Source organism: Pleurodeles waltl, chromosome 3_2 (genome assembly GCF_031143425.1).
Source record: "Pleurodeles waltl isolate 20211129_DDA chromosome 3_2, aPleWal1.hap1.20221129, whole genome shotgun sequence".
NCBI lineage: Eukaryota > Metazoa > Chordata > Amphibia > Caudata > Salamandridae > Pleurodeles > Pleurodeles waltl.
Window position 1 is genome coordinate 13173660 of NC_090441.1, and position 12163 is coordinate 13185822.

General features: G+C 39.6%; 1 protein-coding gene across 9 annotated transcripts in view; it reads right to left on the reverse strand.

Moving 5' to 3' along the window:
- SYNRG (synergin gamma) overlaps positions 1–12163 on the reverse strand; it is a 361082-nt gene that overhangs the window by 25826 nt on the left and 323093 nt on the right. For all 9 annotated transcript variants that reach the window (XM_069226579.1, XM_069226585.1, XM_069226584.1 and 6 more), the window contains 2 exons: positions 10884–10980; positions 7446–7594 (listed from right to left, as the gene is read on the reverse strand). In XM_069226579.1, coding sequence (XP_069082680.1) covers positions 7446–7594; positions 10884–10980 — 246 coding nt within the window. The remainder of the gene's footprint in view (positions 1–7445; positions 7595–10883; positions 10981–12163) is intronic.

Here is a 12163-nt window from a genome sequence, read left to right on the forward strand (position 1 = left end):
TACAGGGGTATCCACCTCTGTGTCTTAAGTGCTTCCTGTACAAACTCCCAACACCAAGAAGGGTTCAGGAAGCTGCCCTACAATTTGTGGATGAGCCCCAATACGAACAGAAACAGATTTGCTTGCATCTCACAGCATATCTTTCCAAATAATTTTAAGTAATTTCCCTTAAGGCATGCAGTATTGCAAAAGCTACAAATTTGAGATGTCAGGATATACAAATACAATAACCTTTTGAGATCCAAACAATGAAACAACGCCTACATCACAAACAGATGGATAGAAGAGATGAGGAAAGGTACAGCCCTGATGTGTCTGGGATCTAAGAAGTTTGGGAAGCAACTGGTATAACAAATGACAGCTTTGCTTACTAACTACGGAATTCACAGCTACTGAAACATTGTCTTCCAGGATAAAACTGCAAGATCATATAATTTCAAATGGAGTCCCCATGGATTCAAGAATAATTTACAATCTAACTGAACTGGAATATACCACTTAAAATAGAAAACTAGAAGCTGTTTAATTCCTGTAATCCTTTAAGGGACAGTCATATTTTTGGAAATTTTCACCAATCAAAACCCTCCACCAATACAGCTGGTAATGAAGCGTTTCAACATTTTTTCCATTCTCTATGGTACTACCTATTACGTTTGTGCTGGTTGGACTTTGCCTACAATCGTTAAGCTGCCTGTAACTGTTTCCGTCCTTGTGGGGCACCAAGAACGATCAAGGACACCACTTGGTAGAGCCTACCTTTCTCCCCTTAAAAAGTATGCAAGGGAGCTTGGTCGATGATGTACTTCACGGACTATACATCCTCACCTCTGAACTTACAAGTCAAACTACCTCTTAATTCAAGTTAAATTGGTGGGCAATTGAAATAAGCCTGTTGACACAGTATACTTAAACAAGGTCACTGACCCAAAGGTGGAATGCAGAGAGAAGTACTGTTAGGGACACAAAACACACTATAGACCCATGACCTCCATGGACAGATGTAAGAATGTACTCCAAAAAAGAGATACTCACATAACTTTCCTTCACTGATCACAGGGTACTCACTGCCAGATTAATCATGAAAGACCACCTTCAATCTGCTAAGGATACATCTTTGACCACCACTGCATGAGGAACCACCTGAAGCAAATTTGAAAGTCACACGGAACGAGAACTATGCAAGATGGCAGCCCCAGTACATGAAGAAATTAAACTGAATGTAAAGGACAGCCTGGAAACAATAGAGTGCGAGTCTACCAATGTGCAAAACTCTGTTCTCTGGAGGAAAAGATCACCTCCCACAGTGCCCTCTCCTTTTATAAGATGTAGGAATCAGCTATGCTTCTACTGGAGCGGAGTGCCAAATGTATAAACAAGAGCCTGGAAGGTTGAGAGAGACTTACTAATTCTCAACTAAGAAACATGGGCTCTGCACTGGTTTAGAATGCATACTTTCTCACAGATTATTACTAAACTGAGATTGCTCCCCTTGCATCATGGGCAAAAGTGAGACTTCCAACATTTATACCAGCCCTTTACCAAGCTCACATGGAACTGTGGTTTACAGTATTTTATAAACAGCAAAAGTACCAATTGTTTGCAGACTGATGTCACTCCCTCCTCTATTAATATCTGTCCTCTATATCCTGCTTGATGTACAATAACTTCTTAAGCAGGATGTGATCAGTGTATAAGACAAACAGATTTAGCTTACAGGCATCTGGTCAGTCTCCACAAGCTCCTGTCTCACCCTATCTAGGGTATTCTGGAATTAGAGCATCTCAAAGAATATCAAACTGCTGGTCATATGCATAATAAAGGCTAGTTTCTAGGGCAGCCAGCATCCCTTAGCTTTGGTGGTTCTCATACCTTTTGAGAGTGGAACCAATGTGCTAGGGAGCTCTTTAATCAATACATTTTGTTTGAATCAGTCACCTCCTTTTACTACACTTAAAATCCACAGTTTCATTCACTACTGCCCCACTCAAAATGTAGGAAATACATAATCAAAAAGTATGAGCAATCCTGAGTGAAATCAAAATATAAATTCAAAAACAACCAGTGCACATAGTTATAAAGTTAAGCATGAATTTACTAGCATGGATTGCCTGATCTACGATTTCAGAAGACTAAGGAAGACGTATACTGGGCACTACACAGTACGTTGACTAATTGTTACTTCCATTCTGTAGAGACAGATGATTAAAGTCATTGTTGTAAAATCTATGCAGGCTGAAAATATGTTTCTCTATTTTATGCATTCTATAGTTTTAAGAACCTCTCTTGGATGTATGATTAGTCCAATTTTATGACAACACATCTTATAGGATGCACAATTGACCATTAATAAGTCTTAATAAAAAGGAAACATGCTCTCAGTCCCAGTCAAAGGTTACATGGAATCCAAAGGTAAAATCTGATGCAGCACCCAGACAGGAAACGAATGAGGCTTTATAGACCACGAAATACCGCACATGCAAGTGGTCCTGAAAATGCCACAATAAGATGGTCAGAAAAAAGGAATGGGCACCCTGTATTCCAATGGAACTAGGAAGGTCATGAATAGAACAATGTTCCAAAGGCAATCACTTAGATACATTCTGATACATTTGCAGAGAAATTCTATTCAAAGGCTTTGCTACCACAACAAATAATTTTGAACTTTTTCAGCTTAAACATTCCATGGATAAGGTGATAATTCCAATCCGTGGAAAGGTGCTACCAGTGAAGGTGCAGTGAAAGTGAAAAATAAATTAAAAATGTACAGAAAATATACAGTGTGCATAATAAAAAAAAGACAACCAACAAAACATCAATTTCTAAATGGAAACCTAAAAGAAGTAAATTGAATTGGTTTCTCAAAGTCCAGTCATCAATACAAATGTGGTAGACATTTTGACCCCTAACGTTTTTGGCAGGAGCTTCCTCAGCTCAGAAATGTAGCAACCTGACCCAAAAGGAACAAGAGGCAATGCCTAAAATGGACCACCACTGTCCCACGTAAATCACCATAGGTGTGGGAAGATGAATCCTCCACAAATCTCAAATTAAACCTAAAGATGATGTCCTCAATACAACCAATCCTGCTTCCAGGGTGCGACTATCACAAATCCAAAAGCTGTGTGGTGAGCTTATGCGCAGCTCAAACATGTTCCTTTTGGGTTAAGTTGCTATGATTCTGTCCCAAGGTAGACCCTGTCAAATTATTTTTAGGGGTTGAAACATGGACTGTTATGTCGTAACCACATTTGTATTGATGACTGGACTTTGAGAAACCCATTCAATTTACTTTATGTAGGGTTACATTTAGAAATGTATGTCTTGTTGGTTAGGACAATAAGATGGAGCACACAACAGAAATGGCCTCAAGAAACTGGAAATATTAAACAATAGGTCAGTATCCACATGCTCAATCCATTTTTATTGCCACAGGCATCTCGAAACTATGAAGTGCAGCGAGATCTAGATAATCTTGCACTCGCTCTAGATCAGGCTTCTCCAACGAGTAGCTCGTGAGCTACCGCTAGCACTGCAGCTACCGATAAGTAGCTCTCCAGTGTTCAACCAAGCCTACTTAATTCAAACCTTTTGTCTGGTTACACTAATGTACAACTCCGATAAACAGGTGTTTGGAGATTAGATGTTGAATTCAACAAATATATTTAAAGCTGATACTTGAGTGATAACTCACACTGCACTGGGGATATCTATTACTATTAGTATTACCTGGGTACTAGGGACATTGCAGCTATGGTTGCTATGCATTACCCATCTAGAGGCATTCCACACTGAAAAATCCTTTTTTGCATTACTGCAAGGAACAATGCCCAGATGCAGTGATAACTGCTCATATCTTGCATGTAGTAGCCTCTAATGTAATCTTGTCTGATGTGGTCACTGCTAATATTAGTAGCTTGGGAGATGTTTATTTAACATAAATAGCTCTTATTACAAAAATGGTTGGAGACCCCTCTTCTAGATAAGTTCCAGCACAGCACAAATCCATGGAAACTAAAACAGCTTCACAGAACAAGTTCATTTACGCAGGAGGATTTGGTGTAGGATGGAGGAATTTCCATGTCCTATAAATTTGTGGCAGGCGGGACTGGCAACTATCTGATATACTGGTGTGATTTCACATTGAAATTTGTTATTAAAATAACATCTCTCTTTTTAGGATTCGATCTGTCAATACTTCCCAGTCCTCTATGTGCCTAATGAAAACACAGGGAAAGAAGAGGACAAAGCAATTAGGAGCACTTCCTACCAATTAGACGAACATTTAGAATTTTAAAGTTTTAACTTTGGTGTGTTCGACTAGAGAATGAGTGTTCACATATCCTGCTCTCTTGAGCCAGTAACTTGTACTTTTGACTTTGAGAAGCTGGCTCAGCCTAGTGAGAGGGCTACTAACCACAGTAGCCTGCTTTTGCTGTTCCCTCAAGCTCTGTTAATGCACAGTAGAAACTGGAGTCATCCTGCACCTGCAACCTGGAAGAATAGGGACCTGAACTACCCATACTGGGCAGAGGAGATTCCTTTGACAAGGAAAAACTACTACAAGGCCCAGCTGACTGCAGCCTGTGAAGCAGAGCCCAAGGAACTGAGTCACACAGGGCCAAGTGAATCCTGAGGCTCAGTTAGCCAGCAGCAACCAGGCATCCTGATTATTTACTCACACTTACAATTAAATGTCATCTGCTTATGTCTGAGGACTACAACCAAATTAGTTGCACCAAGGTTCCGACTTATACGTTAAGTAGTCTGGAGAACAGGGGTGGTGGTCCCTGTGGAACCCTGAACTGTGGGCTAAAGCTCTTGTATGGAAGAGAGGGATGATAGAAGCTTGAGGGTATAATAACAATCTTTAAGAAACAATGTGAACCACAAGTACAGATGCAGTACCCTTGCTAATAGGATATTATGCTCAACCACATCTAATGGGGCAGATAAATCCATTAGGATTACAATCAGCAACACCTTCATCCAAGTAGGACCTTAGGCATTAACTGACATAACCAAAGAACTGGAGAAAGATCAGAAGGATTGATGCTGCAATGCAGAAGTAGTGAGCATGTACTGTACCTGACCTGTCCCTCACCAACATGCCATTGAAATCACATTATGTACAATTTGAGCCCCATAGGAACCCAGGGGATTTTACTCTTTGCTGCATCAGGCTGGGACCTTTAACAGCACTTCTCAACTACCAACTGCCAAACTGGTAGGCACATTGGGTACCTCCGAGCCTGTAGATTTCCTATAAACAAATAAAAAAATGTTACCACAACCAGACGTTACCAAGATATTGGCCTTTAAAGACAAGAGGCACAACATTGTTTTGGGTGCCCTTCATCTGCTATCCTGTCCACCAGCATTTGATATGTGATCTGATGTGCCCCAAAGCTGGATCCTTGGTAAGCACCCTAATTTGAACACCAATGCAATTTAAACATTCATTCAACTAACCTTTGTGTCTTGAAAGGGACTTGGCTCCAGTTGGGGTTGAGGTATCTGTAGTTTTTGATATTTATGGAATTATTTTGTAGGAAGCAAGGCCCCCAGTGGTTAAAACCACTTGATACCCATCTTGTACCAATGGCTAACAAGAAACTACAGGAGAGGTAGCACAGATTACACTGAAACATAATAACATATTCTACTGCACTTCTCTGTTTGGCACAGCTACCAATCAAATAGGATTACGTAAACAACTACAGTCAATACGAAGTTCCCTAAAGGCTGCAGGAAACACCTGAAAATTTCTTCCTAGAAGACTGACTTTGTCAAAGGTCAAATAAACTAAAAACTGTAACGGCTTTAAAACTGTTTGGCATTGAATTCTTGCCAAAAGGGTGCTAAGCATCTTCTATTTTAGTATAACCTTAATGTTAACTGCCCTATTTTATTTAACTGTAGAAAGGCCTAATGTTTTTAGAAGTAATAGCTGTGAAAATAGTTTTTTGTATGTTATTGATCGTGTCATGCTTTATCAGAGTTGCTAACTCATCACAAATTCCTAGAGCAGTGTACTTCAAACTTTTTAATGCGGCGCCCCCCCAGTGGGAAAAAAAAATCATTGGGCTCCCCCTCCAAATTTTAGCCATTCTTTTAAACTAGCAATGTTTAAGTATGTCTAGACTTTTTAAACATTGCAATTACATTCTGTTGCTGTTTTAAAAATGCAATACATGATAAAAAACATACTATTCATGTGCGGCAGGGACTTACTAACATGTAAATGTATCCAGAGTGGGATTATTGGGGGTGGTGGGGGGGTTTTGAAGGGTGTTTGGAGTCTCTTCCATTTTTTCACACACTTCCAGCTTGGATATTAATGACAAAACATGTTAGTGATGGCCCATTACAGAGTGGTTCAATGCTGCTCATCTTTTTCTGCTTGAACAAAGCCATGTTATCAGCATAATGCTTATTTTGGCCAGAATCTGGTGAAACCATCCCCCTTGCCCCAGGATCATTTGAGGCACCCCTCAGTTTGAATACCCCTGTCCTAGAGTAACTTTATATCCCAATTTAATTTTCCTGGAGAGTTAAATGTCCAGGTGGAGTGCTCCAGTACTTATGGGCTTAGAGATCCACTGGTAAAAAATACAGTAGCAGCAAAAATACACCCCAGTAAAAGATGACTTTCAAGAACCAAAACAAAAAGTCTAGGAAATGGTCACCTCCCATTCATGTTTTGAAAATACCCAATCACTGTGGAAGACTAGTAGCTAAGATAATGAGTTATAGCACGCAATATACAAAGGTAGTAAATCAGAAAATCCCTACACTGGGGGAAAAAAGCCAACACCCAGGTAAACAATCAAACTATCCAATCTTAGAATGTAGCAACTGGGCTTGTTGTGGTATAAGTAAGTTAAAGTATGTATGTTTGCACGTCTTAAAGGATGAAATTAAGACGAAAAGCACTTGGAGAAAACAAAGGCCTCCATTAATGAAGTTATATGAAAACGGGAACAATCGTTACCATGTAAAGGTATGGGCCCAAGCACTACAATGTACACATACTAGTTATACAAAGTATTCAGGCCATATTTGTCAATCTCCGTGCAATGCTTCTCCTTTTTGAACACCATGTTGTCCTTAAAACATATGATCCAGCCAGCATTCTCCCTCAACTGGATATCAAACCCTTGACATTGTTTTCCCCACTGTCAGAAGATTACAATGTAACCACAATCCACCATTTTTAAAGTAATCTGCCATTGAAAGGTAAAAGTAAAAGAGTGAGCAAACATTTTCAACAATATTGAACAGTTCTTGGACAGCTAATTTCTATAGCGGGTGTGTAGTGAAATATAGTTATTTGAACATTTGTTAACTAACATGTTTAAGGAAAATATCCAAAATAAAGACAACTATATTAATAGTAATAATGACTGAAGTAAAATACCAACGGACTACCTTGTCTGTGCTCATACCGTTAAAGCAGCGAGCGACATGAATCCAATGAGGTTGTTCCAGATCTTATCAATGTCTTTCAGTAGCTGCTGAAGCTTTTCACTACAAACTGCTGTCGCCTTGATGCCCAACTCTACCCGCTTTGTAACCCTGTACACCTCAACAACACCTGTAAAAAGAGAAAATTTATGAAGACAGCGGATGACAGCACCAGGATCCAAAAAGGAACACCTGTGCCGTACACACAAGAAATAAGTACATTTTTCAATACAATGACTGTTCACATTGAAAGGTGAATGAAAGCCAGTCTCCTACATCCAGGTAAAAAGAGAATGATTTCATATGTCAGGATTCTTCAAACAGACTTGACTAGCACTGATGTCACTTCCTTTAAAGTCGTACTTTTTGTACCCACACCTAGCATCAGCACCTGACAATGCTTAGTTTCACATGATTAACCACTTGCCTGGTGTGGCATTCGTAAGTATTAGATAGTGTGACTAAGCGAGTTCTGTATCAAGATGCCATGTTGAAGAAAACATTCTAAAACAGATTCCAAATAAGTATTCAGATTACAAAACTCTAAACAAAATGTAGTGAAGTTGTAAGAAATTGGGTTATTAGTTCATAAGATGGAAACCACACTCAAATATTAACTACAATCCTTGTCAGGGTGAACCACAAAAGTCACTGTACATAACCCTTTGGTAACTTGTCACAAAAGCAGTCAGGCTTAATTTAGAGGCAATGAGTGAAGTATTTATTCAGCATTCAACAGCAATAAAGTGAAAGCACAACACAAGGAAAAATCCCGAAACCAATTTGTAAAAATAAAGCAAAATGTAATAAATAAAATGAGACCAAAACGACAAAATTCAATAAGTAGAACTGGATTCATGATTTTTTACGGTTTTAGGTTCAAATAGTGCCAAAAAGCACAAAGTGCCACCCACGGGCATCTCGTTGAACTGCACCGGGTCAAAGTCATAAGTTCAGACCGCGGGTCGGATACAGGGACCAGGTTCATCCCCGTGAAGAGTTTACCTTCTCAGTCACTAAGTCCACACAAGGACTCTCAGCTGAACTTTTGAGTTGGTGGGGACTGCAAAGGAAAACATTGTTGCCGCAAAGAGCAGTTGTCAATGGAGCTTTGCTTTTGCAGGTGACGAGGGCGGTCTCTGTATGGTGCAAAAAGCATGTCACTGTCGAGCTTCGCATTGGCGGGAGACGCAGTGACTGCTGCTGAAAAAAGTAGTCCACTCACGGTGGTGAAGAGCCCCGAATCTCTGATTTTCATCTGGAGCTTGGTTTTGATGCAGGGGGAGTACACTCTGATGCCAGACAAGGGTCCATGATGTGGGGGCACCTTGTGGGGGATCAGGACCAACTCCAGCAGAGACCAGCCGCCAAGCTCATACAGGTCCACGTGGTGCTGGTCAGCTTCAGGGAAGGCCTCTGGAAGCTTGTTGTGTCCCTGTAGCTCAGCCAACTGACCCTTAGAGTCAGACCCTGCAGGTCCTGAGTTCAAGGCAAGCAGGTACAGTGTCTTCTTCAGACAGCAAGGTAGTCCTCCTTCTGAGTCTTCCACAGGTCCAGTAGTGTTATGATGAGAGGTTCTGAAGTTGCCACTATTATTCAGTGCCAGCATGGGTATGGGGTTTCCTCTCTTTGTCTACCCCCAGACTGGTTCTGGTTAATTGTGAGCATTTCTCCTGGGTTGGGCTTCAAACACTGTAGGGTAACAAAGTGCAGGCAGGCCCAGGTGTCAGCTGCAGTTGCCAGTCACAGGGCAGGAGCATCAGAATTCAGGGAGGGGATGGGCACAGTCCTCAGGCTACCCTTTGAAGCCTAGGAAGGGCAATTCTCCTCAGGAGAGAAACACCCTAGCCCACACCCAGGGCCATTTTGTACCCATGTCTAGAAGGAATACACAACCCACCACAGGAAAAACATTTGTGGTAGTGTAACCTAGGACACTGGCAGAAAGCCCCATTTGGGTTAGGTAGAAAAGTGGCATTTTCAGAATAGTAACAAAATCTGACTTTACCATTGAACAGAATTTCAAATTACAATTCAGATGAGTGGAAGAATCATTTTTCTATCTGTTCTCAAACTGAAGTTATGACTAATTAATGGCAATAAAATAACCCAGTGCCAGTCTAAGGGAGAAATCGCCCTGCTAGAGTTCAAAATTACTTTAGGAGTGTTTCACTGTCACGACATGTAAAACTTAAACACACATGTCCAACATTTTAAATACTGTGCACTCTGGCATATGAGCATTTAAGGACTACCTTAGGGTGACTTCTAATTGTTAAAAAGGAAAGTTTAGGCCTGGAAAAAGGTTTATTTTGCCAGGTTGAAATGCATGTATAAAACCACAATACAGGCTGCAGTGGCATGTTTTACAGTGCTACTTTAGTGGGTGGTACATTGAGAGCTGCATCCAACTAGCAACATTTAATTTACAGGCCCTGGGTATGTGTAATGCCCTGTACTAGGGACTTACAAATAAATTCAATAATTAAATCAAGCTTAAACCAATTGAACTATATTTTCAAGGGAGAGCTCACCCAAGTTACCACTAATTAGCACGAGTAAAGTCCACAGAGTCCTAAAAGCGTACACAAACTGGTTCAGCAAAGGAAGGCAATAACCTGGGGTGACTGTTTTTTCACTTCTGTTGGAATAGGCGTTTTCTGCAAACATTTAAGACTTCTCCTGGTGGCAGCACCAGTGCATAGAGAGAGTTGCTAAAGTGATGCCGGAGAAGTATTCAGACACCAAGTTTCGTATTTCCATTTAGAAGGTTCTGAGGTCCTTATCTGAAGAGACAATACTCCCAACAGTAGGCTACCGTAAAAAAAAAACAATGAACTATTCTAATTTGCAGATGCACAGGATATAAATGCCTGCAGAAACCTATCCCCATACAGGGATAAGATATGCATACAGATATGCATACCGTGGAAGGCCACCAATGTCATACAAAAAGAGCGCCGTTCTACAGCTCTGTAACGAATTACAAGCATTCCTCAACTCCTTTTGGTTTTTTTGTAGAAAAGTCAGTCACAGTAAATGGTTTGCCTGTTACAAAAGAATAAAAATTTAATGCAAGTAGTACTACCTATTATTGATATGATTTTATAAATAATTTAGGAAAGAGTAGCAAATTCACAATGAGGGCAAAGAGATAAGGGTCTATGGAACAGCACCTATTTTGAAAGAGCCAAAATTCTACAAAAAATCTACAGAACTTTAAATGGTTACTAAGTTGGCATATTACAGGGCTAATGCTGCTCCCTTTTTCATTTTCTGCATATAATCCTGGGTTGATTTTAATGGGCGGGGGTGGGGTCAGTGGTTTTAGAAACCAATTGGTGAGTCGCAACTTGGCCCAAAGGTCATGATCATTAATGCAGAATGGACTGTAAAATACTAAGAAAGAGGGCACTTACCGACTAGGTATTCCATCCCTTGTACTGACTGGATAACTTCAGTGCATACGGATGAACTACTGATTCCGTTAAGCGTATCATTGGCTTTCTTGATGACCTAAAGTAAGAGACATTTTAAAAGTAATAAAAACAAAGTAAAAAACAAAGTAAAAGGCAAAGGTATGCTCAAATAATAATTTATCTGGGAAGGCAAACTCTGTTTATGATCCGTCAAACTACTGTAAATGTTTACACTGCAGTTCATTTACACAATGTTCACATTGCTAGTATTGCATCAAGACCAAAGTCGAAAGGCATTATAACAGATGATATGGAAATGATGGGGAAACTCTTATTAGGACTATTTAATCCCATTAGGAGATTAACATTTTTCTTTATTTTCTTTTAGCATTCATGGTGACTTTGGAAGATGTGTGACTATTAGGACAGTAATCAGACTCTGTAATATGCATAACATTTGTGTTAATTATGTGGTGCTGACATCATTGCCAGACGTGGGGCCATTTCCATAATATTTTTCAATTTAATAAGAAAGGACCGAAAACTATTACAGCACTATATGAATTTTGAATTACGAGGACTGAAAGTATATCAGAACAGTAACAGCCGCTTAGAAATTAACTTGTTGTGAGGAACTTTGTATATGTAGTTGTGGGCTAATTAACATAATTAATTTTAAGCAACCTGGTAGGTCCCAAACTGCTAAATTGACATTTTCAAATAAGGACAAGTGAACTTAAAGTAACTTTGATTTATAATAATTGTATTTGGTTTTATTAAAAAGAGATGCCACTGCTAAGCTAAAATGAAGACTTTGGTGCGGAGATGGTTTGCAATTGTGGAAAATGCTGTTGTGGGAAGAGATTTTTTAATGATGTAATATAAAATGGCCCAATATGTGACACTGTAATTTGCGAATAAAAAAATACTAATTCACTTTGAATTATAATGCTTTTGTGATATTTTTATTGTGAAATTTTACTTAATCTATAATAAACTTTTTATTGATTCAACACATGGTCAGGGATCGACCTGAATAGCATATGGTTGGAAGAAATTGACTGGCAGAAGCATTTTTAATGCAGAAATTGTATAACTTTTTTTAAATGTTTGCTGCCTCACCCTTCTCCCTCTCACTTTCTTAATTTCTTACCTGGCTACCTTTGGTGTGCTTATTGTTACCCTTGCCCTTTGGGGTCTGTGTAAAAGGAATAACAATCTTGTCATTTCTGCTGTTTCTAAATGCCTTAAGTAACAGGAGTTACTAATTTTGTGGTATT